The 16,172-nt window shown below is 44.7% G+C and overlaps 1 protein-coding gene across 1 annotated transcript; it reads left to right on the forward strand.

Moving 5' to 3' along the window:
* Positions 1 to 926: 926 nt before the first annotated feature.
* Positions 927 to 11,815, forward strand: LOC311118391 (regulating synaptic membrane exocytosis protein 3-like; the record flags this gene model as incomplete). Its single annotated transcript, XM_084193192.1, has 5 exons — positions 927 to 1,068; positions 3,435 to 3,547; positions 6,026 to 6,127; positions 10,880 to 11,019; positions 11,600 to 11,815. Coding segments are annotated over 5 exons (713 nt in total), but the record flags the coding sequence as incomplete, so codon positions are not given.
* Positions 11,816 to 16,172: the final 4,357 nt, after the last annotated feature.

Consider the following 16,172-nt stretch of genomic DNA (forward strand, 5'->3'; position numbering starts at 1 on the left):
CCCTTCTGAACAAACTGTGTTATCGGGTCACCGTGTCAACAGTACTACTGTGTGTGTGTGTGTGTGTGTGTGTGTGTGTGTGTGTGTGTGTGTGTGTGTGTGTGTGTGTGTGTGTGTGTGTGTGTGTGTGCGTGTGTGTGCGTGTGCGTGTGTGTGCGTGTGTCGGTATGTCTCCCTAATACCGCTAATAATCTCTGGATCTGTGTGACCTACAACCGAGGCAGAAAGTAAGGCTACAATTAGATACAGAATCAACACACACAATGGTTTGTTATCACTTAACGGAAGAATTGTGGGATGTTTATGAGTGTTTATGTGTGTAATTTAAGTTGAAGAAATAATAAACATTTTAAGGGAACAGCACAGGTTTTCCATTTAAACACTGCTGGCGTTGGCTTATTTGACATTCTTTAAAGCTGCAATATGTAACTTTTTGGGCAACCCAACCCATTTCATATAGAACTGTGAGTTATAGATATGTTATTCGCATTGAAAGTGAGTCTAAGAAGTGGTAGATCTGATCTATGTGTGCTATTTCTATGCTTCCCGTGCTTAATTTTACTTTTACTTTCAGTTTCGTACACCAGCTTCAAACAGCTAAAACTACAATATTTTTTGGTTATTGAAAATATATTTCACAGCGTTTTAGACGGTACAATGATTCTCTACATTCTCTATGCTTGTTTTGTCACATAAACTGAAACTAGGTTAACTATTCGTATTTTATCAACCATGAAATGGCGGAGCGATTTCTGCATAGTGCACCTTTAAACCTCGACTCGTTGTTGTCCGATACAGTCCTTCGATACTAGATACCAGAAGTCTTCTGAATGGTCTTGAGGCGGTCCTTTAAACCCTTAACCTTTAACCCCTTAACCTTTAACCCCTTAACCTTTAACCTCTGAAGCCTGACCTCTTATTTACAGAAGAACGAGCGAAGAAGCTGCGCAGCACGATCAGACGGAGCACGGAGACGGGCATCGCCGTGGAGATGAGGAACCGAGTCACGCGACAGGGCAGCAAGGAGTCCACCGACGGCAGCACCAACTCCAACAGCTCCGACGGAACGTACGTTACACATTAATATTACCATCCATCTATCATTATATTACCATCCATCTATCATTATATTACCATCCATCTATCATTATATTACCATCTATCTATCATTATATTACCATCCATCTATCATTATATTACCATCCATCTGTCATTATATTACCATCCATCTATCATTATATTACCATCCATCTATCATTATATTACCATCCATCTATCATTATATTACCATCCATCTATCATTATATTACCATCCATCTATCATTATATTACCATCCATCTATCATTATATATACCATCCATCTATCATTATATTACCATCCATCTATCATTATATTACCATCCATCTATCATTATATTACCATCCATCTATCATTATATTACCATCCATCTATCATTATATTACCATCCATCTATCATTATATTACCATCCATCTATCATTATATTACCATCCATCTATCATTATATTACCATCCATCTATCATTATATTACCATCCATCTATCATTATATTACCATCCATCTATCATTATATTACCATCCATCTATCATTATATTACCATCCATACTATCATCATATTACCATCCATCTATCATTATATTACCATCCATCTATCATTATATTACCATCCATCTATCATTATATTACCATCCATCTATCATTATATTACCATCCCATCTATCATTATATTACCATCCATCTATCATTATATTACCATCCATCTATCATTATATTACCATCCATCTATCATTATATTACCATCCATCTATCATTATATTACCATCCATCTATCATTATATTACCATCCATCTATCATTATATTACCATCCATCTATCATTATATTACCATCCATCTATCATTATATTACCATCCATCTATCCATCCAGCACCAACTCTTAACAGCTTTGACGGAATTTGCGTTACAAAATACTACCTTAATACTACACTATACTACATTATACTATATAACAGTACAGTATACTATAGCAGCAAGGAGTCCATCGACTGCATCACCAACTCCAACAACGCAGACAGAACGTACACCAAGAGTCAAAAGTTTGGATACACCCACTCATTCAAGGGTTTTTCTTTATTTTTACTATTTTCTACATTGTAGAATAATAGTGAAGACATCAAAACTATGAAATAACACATATGGAATCATGTAGTAACCAAAAAAGTGTTAAACAAATCTAAATATATTTTATATTTGAGATTCTTCAAATATCCACCCTTTGCCTTGATGACAGCTTTGCACACTCTTGGCATTCTCTCAACCAGCAAGAAATGCTTCACAGAGTTCCAGTCACAGACACATCTCAACATCAACTGTTCAGAGGGAACTGTGTGAATCAGGCCTTCATGATCGAATTGCTGCAAATAAATCCCTACTAAAGGACACCAATAAAAAGAAGGAACCTGCTTGGGCCAAGAAATACAAGCAATGGACATTAGACCGGTGGAAATGTGTCCTTCTGTCTGGAGTCCAAATTGGAGAATTTTGGTTCCAACCACCATGTCTTTGTGAGACGGATGATCTCCGCATGTGTAGTTCCCACCGTAAAGCATGGAAGAGGAGGTGTTATGGTGTGGGGGTGCTTTGCTGGTGACACTGTCTGTGACTTATTTAGAATTCAAGGCACACTTAACCAGCATGGCTACCACAGCATTCTGCAGCGATACGCCATCCCATCTGGTTTGGGCTTAGTGGGACTATCATTTGTTTTTCAAAAGGATAATGACCCAACACACCTCCAGGCTGTGTAAGGGCTATTTTACCAAGAAGGAGAGTGATGGAGTGCTGCATCAGATGACCTGGCCTCCACAATCCCCCGACCTCAACCCAATTGAGATGGTTTGGGATGAGTCGGACCGCAGAGTGAAGGAAAAGCAGCCAACAAGTGCTCAACATATGTGGGAACTCCTTCAAGATTGTTGGAAAAGCATTCCAGGTTAAGCTGGTTGAGAGAATGCCAAGAGTGTGCAAACTGTCATCAAGGCAAAGGGTGGCTATTTGAAGAATCTCAAATATAAAATATATTTTGATTTGTTTAACACTTTTTTGGTTACTACATGATTTCACATGTGTTATTTCATAGTTTGATGTCTTCACTATTATTCTACAATGTAGAAAATAGTAAAAATAAAGAAAAACCCTTGAATGAGTAGGTGTGTCCAAACTTTTGACTGGTACTGTATGTTACTAATATACTACTAGTTCTGTAACTGTTGTATGTGAGCGTTGTACTGCCTGTACCCAACGGCCCACCTCTGCACCACTGGAGCTATGGTTCAGTCCATGCTGTAGCCCTCACCGTCTCCTGCTACCATCTAACCATTACTTGTTCGTTCTCTCCCTCTCTCCCTCTCTAGGTTTATCTTCCCCCCCACTCGAATGGGTCCAGAGAGCCAGTTTAGTGACTTCCTGGATGGACTGGGCCCCGCCCAGATCGTAGGCCGACAAACACTAGCCACGCCCTCCATGGGTAAGTCAGATCATTGGAGTCTCTGTCTGAAAACAGCTTCTTTGATATGATAATATAATAAATGCCATTAAGCCTTTACTATAGCGTATACAGTGCAATCGGAAAGTATTCAGACCCCTTGACTTTTTCCACGTTTTGTTACGTTACAGCCTTATTCAAAAATTGATTAAATCGTTTTTTTCCTCATCAATCTACACACAATACCCCATAATGACAAAGCAAAAACAGATTTGTAATTTTTTTTGCTAATTTATTACAAATAAAAAACTGAAATATCACATATACTTAAGTATTCAGACCCTTTACTCCGTACTTTGTTGAAGCACCTTTGCAGTGATTACAGGCTTGAGTCTTCTTGGGTATGATGCTACAAGCTTGGCATAGCTGTATTTGGGGAGTTTCTCCCATTCTTCTCTGCAGATCCTCTCAAGCTCTGTCAGGTTGGACGGGGACCGTCGCTGCACTGCTATTTTCAGGTCTCTCCAGAGATGTTCAATCGTGTTCAAGTCCGGGCTCTGGCTGGGCCACTCAAGGACGTTTAGAGACTTGTCCCAAAGCCACTCCTGCGTTGTCTTGGCTGTGTGCTTTGGGTTGTTGTCCTGTTGGAAGTGAACCTTCGCCCCAGTCTGAGGTCCTGAGCGCTCTGCAGCAGGTTTTCATCAAGGATCTCTCTGTACTTTGCTCCGTTCATCTTTCCCTCGATCCTGACTAGTCTCCCAGTCCCTGCCGCTGAAAAACATCCCCACAGCATGATGCTGCCACCACCATGCTTCACCTTGGGATTGTGCCAGGTTTCCTCCAGACGTGACGCTTGGCATTCAGGCCAAAGAGTTCAATCTTGGTTTCATCAGACCAGAGAATCTTGTTTCTCATTGTCTGAGAGTCCTTTAGGTACATTTTGGCAAACTCCAAGCAGGCTGTCATGTGCCTTTTACTGAGGAGTGGCTTCCGTCTGGCCACTCTACCACAAAGGCCTGATTGGTGGAGTGCTACAGCGATGGTTGTCCTTCTGGAATGTTCTTCCATCTCCACAGAGGAACTCTGGAGCTCTGTCAGAGTGACCATCTGGTTCTTGGTCACCTCCCTGACCAAGGCCCTTCTCCCCCGATTGCTCAGTTTGGCCGGGCGGCCAACTCTAGGAAGAGTCTTGGTGGTTCCAAACTTCTTCTATTTAAGAATGATGGAGGCCTCTGTTTTTTGGGGGACCTTCAATACTGCAGTCATTTTTCGGTACCCTTCCCCAGATCTGTGCCTCGACACAATCCTGTCTCTGAGCTCTACGGACAATTCCTTCGACCTCATGGCTTGGATTTTGCTCTGACATGCACTGTCCACTGTGGGACCTTATATAGACAGGTGTGTGCCTTTCCAAATCATGTCCAATCAATTTAATTTACCACAGGTGGACTCCAATGAAGTTGTAGAAACATCTCAAGGATGATCAATGGAAACAGGATGCACCTCAATTTCGAGTCTCTTAGCAAAGGGTCTGAATACTTATGTAAATAAGGTATTTCTGTTTATATAAAAAAATATATATATATATATAAACATTCTAAAAACCTGTTTTCGCTTTGTCATTATGGGTTATTGAGTGTATTAATTCTATTAATTTAATCAATTTTAGAATAAGGCTGTAACGTAACAAAATGTGGAAAAAGTCAAGGGGTCTGAATACTTTCCGAATGAACTGTATAGCTCCTCCCCCTTCAGTGTTTGCTGATCTAAATATACCAAATGGTGTATGAATATGGGGATGGCTCCACATTAGATACCAGACGGTGTATGAATATGGGGATGGCTCCACATTAGATACCAGACGGTGTATGAATATGATGATGGCTCCACATTAGATACCAGATGGTGTATGAATATGGGGATGGCTCCACATTAGATACTAGACGGTGTATGAATATGGGGATGGCTCCACATTAGATACCAGACGGTGTATGAATATGGGGATGGCTCCACATTAGATACCAGACGGTGTATGAATATGGGGATGGCTCCACATTAGATACCAGACGGTGTATGAATATGGGGATGGCTCCACATTAGATACCAGACGGTGTATGAATATGAGGATGGCTCCACATTAGATACCAGACGGTGTATGAATATGGGGATGGCTCCACATTAGATTAGATACCAGATGTGTTTTCTTTAATGAATTAAAAGTAAAATAAATATTTGTAATCTATGCCAAAACAGTGGAACAGATGTTATAACAGACTAGACGCTTTCTGTCGCCTCCTGCTGGTCAACACCGGTACTGCACACTGGAAACTGCACTTTCTGATCAGATATCATAATAGGGCCAGAATGCGACCTGACCTGGAGAAAGGGGTCCCAGTTCTGGCCTATAACTTGGCCCAGAGCTTTTCCTGGCCAGGTTTCATGCTAAGTAAAATCATCTGCCCCTAAACATGAGGAGTGTGTGTAAAGTGTGTCTGTAACGTGTGTGTTTTCCTCCTCAAGGTGACATCCATGTGGGTATGGTGGACAGAGGAGGCCAGCTAGAGGTGGAGGTCAACCAGGCCAGAGGACTGACCCCTAAACCAGGGTCAAAGAACATCCCAGGTACAATACAAAACTACAGAACTTTATTGTTCATTTATTCATCCCAGGTACAATACAAACCTATATAACTTTATTGTTTGTCCCAGGTACAATACAAACCTACACAACTTTATTGTTTATCCCAGGTACAATACAAAGCTACAGAACGCAATTGTTCATCCCAGGTCAAATCTGGGATGAACAATTGCGTTCTGTAGGTTTGTATTGTTGGGTGGTCCTCTGTAGCTCAATTGGTAGAGCATGGCGCTTGTAACGCCAGGGTAGTGGGTTCGATCCCCGGCACCACCCATACGTAAAGATGTATGCGCACATGACTGTAAGTCGCTTTGGATAAAAGCTTCTGCTAAATGGCATATTATAAATCAAATCAAATTTTATTGGTCACATGCACATATTTAGCAGATGTTATTGCGGGTGTAGTGAAATACTTGTGTTCCTAGCTCCAACAGTGCAGTAGTATCTAACAATTCACAATAATACACACAAATCTAAAAGTAAAAGAATGGAATTAAGAAATATATAAATATTAGGACGAGCAATGTCGGAGTGGCATTGACTAAATACAGTAGAATAGAATACAGTATATACATATGAAATGAGTAAAGCAGTATGTAAACATTATTAAAGTGACTAGTGTTCCATTATTAAAGTGACCAGTGATTCCATGTCTATGTATATGGGGCAGCAGCCTCTAAGGTGCAGGGTTGAGTAACCAGGTGATAGCTGGCTAGTGATGGCTATTTAACAGTCTGATGGCCTAGAGATAGTCTCTCGGTCCCAGCTTTGATGCAACTGTACTGACCTCGCCTTCTGGATGATAGCGGGGTGAACAGGCCGTGGCTCGGGTGGTTGATGTCCTTGATTATCTTTTTGACCTTCCTGTGACATCGGGTGCTGTAGGTGTTCATGCCCTCAGACGAACCAACAAACAGGCAAAGCTTCAATACAGGACTAAGATTGAATCCTACTACACCGGCTCTGATGCTCGTCGGATGTGGCAGGGCTTGAAAACTATTATGGACTACAAAGGGAAACCCAGCCACGAGCTGCCCAGTGACGCGAGCCTACCAGGTGGGCTAAATGCCTTTTATGCTCGCTTCGAGGCAAGCAACACTGAAGCATGCATGAGAGCACCAGCTGTTCCGAACGACTGTGTGATCACGCTCTCTGTAGCCGATGTGAGCAAGACCTTTAAACAGGTCAACATTCACAAGGCCGCGGGGCCAGACGGATTACCAGGATGTGTACTCAGACCATGTGCAGACCAACTGGCAAGTGTCTTCACTGACATTTTCAACCTCTCCCTGACTGAGTCTGTAATACCTAAATGTTTCAAGCAGACCACCATAGTTCCTGTGCCCAAGAAAGTGAAGGTAACCTGCCTAAATGACTACCACCCCGTAGCACTCACGTCGGTAGCCATGAAGTGCTTTGAAAGGCTGGTCATGGCTCACATCAACACCATCTTCCCGGAAACCCTAGACCCACTCCAATTTGCATACCGCCCCAACAGATCCACATATTACGCAATCTCAATCGCTCTCCACACTGCCCTTTCCCACCTGGACAAAAGGAACACCTACGTGAGAATGCTATTCATTGACTACAGCTTAGCGTTCATCACCATAGTGCCCTCAAAGCTCATCACTAAGCTAAGGACCCTGGGACTAAACACCTCCCTCTGCAACTGGATCATGGACTTCCTGACTGGCCGCCCCCAGGTGGTAAGGGTAGGCAACAACACATCTGCCACGCTGATCCTCAACACGGGGGCCCCTCAGGGGTGCGTGCTTAGTCCCCTCCTGTACTCCCTGTTCACCCACGACTGCGTGGCCAAGCACGACTCCAACACCATTATTATGTTTGCTTACGACACAACGTGGTAGGCCTGATCACCGACAACGATGAGACAGCCTATAAGGAGGAGGTCAGAGACCTGGCAGTGTGGTGCCAGGACAACAACCTCTCCCTCAACGCGAGCAAGGCAAAGGAGATGATCGTGGGCTACAGGAAAAGGAGGGGTGAACCTTCCCCCATTCACATCGACGGGGCTGTAGTGGAGTGGGTCGAGAGTTTCAAGTTCCTTGGTGTCCACATCACCAACAAACTATCATGCTCCAAACACACCAAGAAAGTCGTGAAGAGGGCACGACAATGCCTTTTCCCCCTCAGGAGACTGAAAAGATTTGGCATGGGTCCCAAATCCTCAAAAAGTTCTACAGCTGCACCATCGAGAGCATCCTGACCGGTTGCATCACCGCCTGGTATGGCAACTGCTCGGCATCCGACCGTAAGGCGCAACAGAAGGTAGTGCGTACAGCCCAGTACATCAATGAGGCCAAGCTTCCTGCCATCCAGGACCTATATACTAGGCAGTGTCAGAGGAAGGCCCAAAATATTGTCAAAGACTTCAGTCACCCAAGTCACAGACTGTTCTCTCTGCTACCACACAGCAAGCGATACCGGAGCGCCAAGTCTAGGTCCAAAAGGCTCCTTAACAGCTTCTACCCCCAAGCCATAAGACTGCTGAACAATTAATGAAATGGCCACCCGGACTATTTGCATTGACACTCCCCCCCCCCCCCCTTTTGTCTTTACACTGCTGCTACTCACTGTTTATTATCTAGTAAGCATTTCACTGTAAGGTATTCAGCGCATGTGATTAAAATAAAATGTGATTTGATTTGGTGTCCTGGAGGGCAGGCAGTGTGCCCCCTGTGATGCGTTGGGCAGACCGCATCACCCTCGAGAGCCCTGCGGTTGCGGGCGGTGCAGTTGCCATACCAGGTGGTGATACAGCCCGACAGGATGCTCTCAATTGTGCATCTGTAAAAGTTTGTGAGGGTCTTAGGGGCCAAGCCAAATTTCTTCAGCCTCCTGAGGTTGAAGAGGCGCTGTTGCACCTTCTTCACCACACTGTCTGTGTGGGTGGACCATTTCAGATTGTCAGTGATGTGTACGCCGAGGAACTTGAAGCTTTTCACCTTCTCCACTGCAGTCCCGTCGATGTGGAAAGGGGCTGTTTCCTGAAGTCCATGATCAGCTCATTCGTTTTGTTGACATTGAGGGAGAGGTTATTTTCTTGGCACTACTCCGCCAGAGCCCTCACCTCCTCCCTGTAGGCTGTCTCATCATTTTTGGTAATCAGGCCTCCTACTGTTGTGTCTGCAAACTTGATAGATTTGGTGGCGTGTGTGGCCACGCAGTCATGGGTGAACAGGGAGTATAGGATGGGGCTGAGCACGCACCCTTGTGGGGCCCCAGTGTTGAGGATCAGCGTAGTGGAGGTGTTGTTTCCTACCTTCACCACCTAGGGTGGCCCGTCAGGAAGTCCAGGACCCTGTTGCACAGGGCGGGGTTCAGACCCAGCTGAGCTTGGAGGGTACTATGGTGTTGAATGCTGAGCTATAGTCAATGAACTGCATTCTTACATAGGTATTCCTCTTGTCCAGATGGGATAGGGAAGTGTGCAGTGTGATGGCAATTGCATCGTCTGTGGATCTATTGGGGCGGTATGCAAATTGAAGTGGGTTTAGGGTGTCAGGTAAGGTGGAGGTAATATGATCCTTAACTAGCCTCTCAAAGCACTTCATGATGACAGAAGAGAGTGCTACGGAGTGATAGTCACTTAGTTCAGTTACGTTTGCGTTCTTGGGTACAAGAACAATGGTGGCCATCTCGAAGCATGTGGGGACAGCAGACTGGGATAGGGAGAGATTGAATATGTCCGTAAACACACCAGCCAGCTGGTCTGCGCATGCTCTGAGGACGCGGCTAGGGATGCCGTCTGGGCCGGCAGCTTGCACGCTTAAATGTCTTACTCACGTGGGCCACAGAGAACGAGAGCCCACAGTCCTTGGGAGCGGGCCGCGTCGGTGGCACTGTGTTATCCTCAAAGCGGGTGAAGAAGGTGTTTAGCTTGTCCAGAAGCAAGACGTCGGTGTCCGCGACGTGGCTGGTTTTCCCTTTGTAATCCGTGATTGTCTGGAGTCCCTGCTACATACGTCTCATGTCTGAGCCGTTGAATTGCGACTCCACTTTGTCTCTGTACTGACGTTTTGCCTGTTTGATTGCCTTACGGAGGGAATAACTACACCGTTTGTATTAGACCATATTCCCAGTAACCTTGCCGTGGTTAAATGCGATGGTTCGCACTTTCAGTTTTGCGCGAATGTTGCAATCTATCCATGGTTTTTGGTTTGGGTAGGTTTTAATAGTCACAGTTGGAACAACATCCCCTATACACTTCCTGATGAACTCAGTCACCGTGTCCGTGTATACGTCAATGCAACCCGGGAACATATCCCAGTCCGCGTGATCAAAACAATATTGAAGCATGGATTCCGATTGGTCAGACCAGCGTTGAATAGACCTTAGCACGGGTACTTCCTGTTTGAGTTTCTTCCTATAGGAAGGGAGGGGTAGAATGGAGTCGTGATCTGATTTGCCGAAAGGAGGCCGGGGGAGGGCCTTGTAGCCGTCCTGGAAGGTGGAGTAACAGTGATGGAGAGTTTTTGAAGGGCGAGTACTACAGGCAATGTGTTGATAGAACTTCGGTAGCGTTTTTCTCAAATCTGCTTTGTTAAAATCCCCAGCTTTTATTTCTAATTTGAATTGAAATAATTGTATTGTTAATTTCTTGTACACTGGCTAGTCACAGGGTACATTTGAATAGAAACAACTTTATTGTTCATCCTGACCAGTCACAGAGGTAATTTGAATTGAAATAACTTCATTATTAATTTCCTGCAGCGACCTACGTAAAGGTGTATGTGTTGGAGAACGGGGCGTGTCTGGCTAAGAAGAAGACCAGAGTGGTGAAGAAGACTCTAGACCCCGCCTACCAACAGGCCTTGCTGTTTGAAGAGAGTCCTCAGGCCAAAGTCCTACAGGTAAATACCTAGCTATATATAGCAATCTATAAGTGGTAGAAATAGGATTTGTGGTTCGAGAACCCCATATGTTCGTCTTGCGTGGCCAGAAAAACACATTTTTCTTCTCCTCCAAATTTGTATTTTAAATACTTAATTTTATTGCATCTCTAGCAGCGATACCATTTTTTGGATGGTTAGCTAATCAAAGCGTTGACTTCATTTCCCGTCCCACTTCTCTCTCTCCCACCCTCTCTCTCTCTCTCTCCCCACTTCTCTCTCTCTCTCTCCCCACCTCTCTCTCTCCCACCTTCTCTCTCTCCCACCCTCTCTCTCCCACCCTCTCTCTCTCTCCCCACCTCTCTCTCTCCCACCCTCTCTCTCTCTCTCCCCACCTCTCTCTCTCCCACCCTCTCTCTCTCTCCCCACCTCTCTCTCTCCCGCCCTCTCTCTCTCTCCCACCCTCTCTCTCTCGCTCCCCACCTCTCTCTCTCTCCCACCCTCTCTCTCTCGCTCCCCACCTCTCTCTCTCCCCACCTCTGTCTCTCCCCACATCTCTCGCTCCCCACCTCTCTCTCTCCCACCTCTCTCTCCCTCCCAGGTGATTGTGTGGGGCGACTATGGGCGGATGGACCACAAGGTCTTCATGGGCATGGCTCAGATCATGCTGGATGACTTGGACCTTGGTGCCACGGTGAGCGGATGGTACAAGCTGTTCCCCACCTCGTCTCTGGCTGACCCCAGCATCGGACCCCTCACACGGCGACTGTCCCAGTCCTCACTGGAGAGCTGTGCCACCAGCCCCTCCTGTACCTAGTCAGAGAGAACTATATAGCTACAGTACACACACACACACACACACACACGCACACGCACACACACACACACACACACACACACACACACACAAGAAGGGATACACACACACACACACACACACATACATTCACGCACACGCACACGCACACACACACACACACACACACACACAAGAAGGGATACACACACACACACACACACACACAAGAAGGGATACACACACACACACACACACACACACAAGAAGGGATACATACACACACACACATCATGCAGATATGTTATACACGCAGAAACGCAGTCAGACGTGTATACATGCAGGCTTCTGCATACACACGTGCCCACGCATAAACCCCCTGCCACACACACACACACACACACACACACACACGCTGATCCACAGATCCATCCCCATAACTACGTAAGATAACATGATTTACCATAACATAGCATTTTAGTAGCATTACTTACTTCCCAATGTCACTGCCCCCTGCCCCATCTCAGAATCCCTGCCCCCTGCCCCATCTCAGAATCCTTGCCCCATCTCAGAATCCCTGCCCCATCTCAGAATCCCTGCCCCCTGCCCCATCTCAGAATCCCTGCCCCATGCCCCATCTCAGAATCCCTGCCCCCTGCCCCATCTCAGAATCCCTGCCCCATCTCAGAATCCCTGCCCCATCTCAGAATCCCTGCCCCATCTCAGAATCCCTGCCCCATCTCAGAATCCCTGCCCCATGCCCCATCTCAGAATCCCTGCCCCATGCCCCATCTCGGAATCCCTGCCCCATGCCCCATCTCAGAATCCCTGCCCCATGCCCCATCTCAGAATCCCTGCCCCCTGCCCCATCTCAGAATCCCTGCCCCCTGCCTCATCTCAGAATCCCTGCCCCCTGCCCCATCTCAGAATCCATGCCCCATCTCAGAATCCCAGGGTGGTTGAGTGGAAACCCCGTTCCACATTCCCCGATCCCAGAATCCCAGGGCGGTTGAGTGGAAACCCCGTTCCACATTCCCCGATCCCAGAATCCCAGGGCGGTTGAGTGGAAACCCCGTTCCACATTCCCCGATCCCAGAATCCCAGGGCGGTTGAGTGGAAACCCCGTTCCACATTCCCCGATCCCAGAATCCCAGGGCGGTTGAGTGGAAACCCCGTTCCACATTCCCCGATCCCAGAATCCCAGGGCGGTTGAGTGGAAACCCCGTTCCACATTCCCCGATCCCAGAATTCCGAGGCTACATCCCAATTGGCACCCTATTCCCTTTATTGACCAGAGCCTGGTAAAAGTGGTTCACTATAAAGGGAGAGAGCCATTTGGGACGCAGCACAAGACACTACTTCTCATCCCGGGGTCAGGTCATTCCGGGTCATTCCGAAGACAGTTTTTAAACTCTATGCCAAACTAAGAAGACAAACAACTTTATTTTTCAAAAACCAAAGCAATTTTTATTGTTACTATCAGTCGTGCTAGTTATACGGTATATAAGTATGGATATGTAGCAGAGTCTATGACTTAGATGTAATGCAAAAAAATATTCAATATTTTAAAACACACACACACGCACATGCTGGAGAGGAGAGAGAAAGGTCACATTATTGAAAAAAAAAGGAAAAAAAAAAGGCTTTTTGGATGTTTACATAATCACTATTATGTGAGGTAGCAGCGCAAATCTTATCATTTCCACAAGCCAGAGTTTATAAATATATAGATATTATATAGCTAATATAGATATTTGTGTTCATGTGTGTACTGGCTGCATCCTGCACGTTTGCTTGCAACTCTTATTGAGGCATTTTAAAGTGCTATTTTTAGCTTGCCTTTAAGATTCTAATTAGATATATAGATGGTACTTTATTTATTTAGCTATCAGTCACAGTGTAGAGAACATGAAGAATGTAACACTCTACACTGAGTTTAGGGAGATGGAGGGGCATCGTTTCCATGGAGAACAAAGTCCCAACCTACCAGCATCCCTCGTGAACAAGCTGCATTGTGCGACAGGGGGAGGAACAACTGACAAACAGACCCTCACAGGAATGGACCTCAACCTTCCTCAAGAGCGTTCAACACAAAGGCTTCTGGGTAGTCTGGGCTGTAGCCGTCGTTCATTGTAGACCCTGTCAGTGCGACCCACACTGGACTTCATATCCCAGAGGTGATACTGTATGCTTCTGCCCCACAACATGTCTACTGTACAGACCAGCACCTTTTGGATCAAATTCATCTTGATTTCCTGTTTTCCGTTTTTTTATCTTCACTTCCTGTTTTTGACCGTAAGTAGGAAGTGGGAAACAAACATTGGTGGGAAAGAAGTCTTTCTGATGTCTGTGGTGGGATCTCCCACCCAAGACACACACACACACTCACACACTCACACACTCACACACACACACACACACACACACGGATGCCCCCCAGACACATAGGACTAAGTCTGATGATTGGGGACTGATGACCACCTGTGTGAACTTTACCCTTTAACTCCTGAGGTTATGTGGTGAGGTCACTGCTCTCTCTCAGCAATGTAAACCCCAGCAGCACAGATATAATGTATCCTCAATTACCTTCAACAACCAGTAGATGGCATCTGATTAGTTCCTGTACAACCAGTAGATGGCATCTGATTAGTTCCTGTACAACCAGTAGATGGCATCTGATTTGTTCCTGTACAACCAGTAGATGGCATCTTATTCGTTCCTGTACAACCAGTAGATGGCATCTGATTCGTTCCTGTACAACCAGTAGATGGCATCGGATTAGTTCCTGTACAAGCTCAAACTCAAAACGTATTGTGATCTCATTTACTGATACTGTATCTTGGACATTTCTCCTGGTCACCAGTTTTGCATATCATCATGGATCTAATCTGGACACGCTGGTCAGGTCTCTTAGATTACTTCTTAAATCTCTAATCTGTTAGGGGCCGATTCCAATTTAGGAATTTACACCTTTCCTACCCACGCCTTTCTCAGTATTCGGTATTTAGACTTACCTTATTCAGTCTGCAGGTGTGACTACCTTGCGCTCTGAATACATTTAATTAAACCGCTGAAAACTCCAATTTGCTGGCCAACAGATTTTCTCGTGGAGTTTTCATTCAATCAGTACATTCATCTTAAGCCATCCCTTTAAATACACTGTAGAATTTTGTCGACAGACTCACTAGAATATATTGAGAAAACGGGTTCTGAATATTAGGGATCATTTAAATAAAAGCCATCTAAGTACATGCATATTCTTCTCTGTTTCGGCACCAATTGGTCGATTTTAAAAATTCTCTGATCTTGTAGATTATCTAGGTTTAGGAAAGTATTTATGAATCATAAAGAACTGGTTAGGAGAGCCTTTACGCACTAAAGAAAGAAAACAGTTGTTTGATTCATTCAGAAAGTTGCCACATTCAGTTATTTAACCCCATGGTGCTGTTGGAAGATTAGTGTACATAGAGTTATAATAGGCAGCACAGTGTACCATAGTAGGCTACTCCCTCGTCTATTGGCTGCACCAACCATGGAACTGTGTGACGACACGGCCAAGTATTGCACCATGCGTCGGGTTCAGACTGTTATTGCTTGGTCTGCGCTCCACTATATAACGATTGAATTAGCCGATTTAACATATTTATTTTATATTATCAACTGTTACTAATGATCCACGGCCGTGACGGCGTTTGCAGAGGAAGCAAATGAAGGTAAACTAAACAGTGTAATTAAATTGAATGATAATGTAGGCTATACCAACTGAAGGAACTAACAGTGTAATTAAATGGAATGATAATGTAGGCTATACCAACTGAAGGGAACTAACAATGGAATGAAATTGAATGATAATGTAGGCTATACCAACTGAAGGGAACTAAGAGTGTAATTAAATGGAATGATAATGTAGGTAAACTAAACAATGTATTTTTTTTTATATATATTTTTGTGTCATTTAGCAGACGCTCTTATCCAGAGCGATTTACAGTTAGTGAGTGCATACATTTTTCATACTGGCCCCCCCGTGAATTCTGCATAATGGCACAGCATTTCATAAACTTTACTGTGGGAAAGTTGATATGTTTGTTTGCTGCCATATGACTGGTTTCACATTTGTCTCCAGCAATTATAAGGTAAAATAGATCTAAAACAAGTGTCATTTATATTTACAATTCCCTTTATCCAAACGGATTACTAATTTACCTAGCTCTTATCAATAACTCTTATCAAGTTGTAAATTACAGTGCATGGAGAATACTGTTATTTCTATGCTTTTTCGCTAGACCTTACACATGGTTTCATTTACATTTTAGTCATTTGGCAGACGCTCTTATCCATAGTGACTTAAAGGAGCAATTAGAGTTTAAGTGCCTTGCTT

The sequence above is a fragment of the Coregonus lavaretus genome, assembly GCF_964263955.1.
Source record: "Coregonus lavaretus genome assembly, contig: HAP1_SCAFFOLD_3650, whole genome shotgun sequence".
NCBI classification, from domain to species: Eukaryota; Metazoa; Chordata; class Actinopteri; order Salmoniformes; family Salmonidae; genus Coregonus; species Coregonus lavaretus.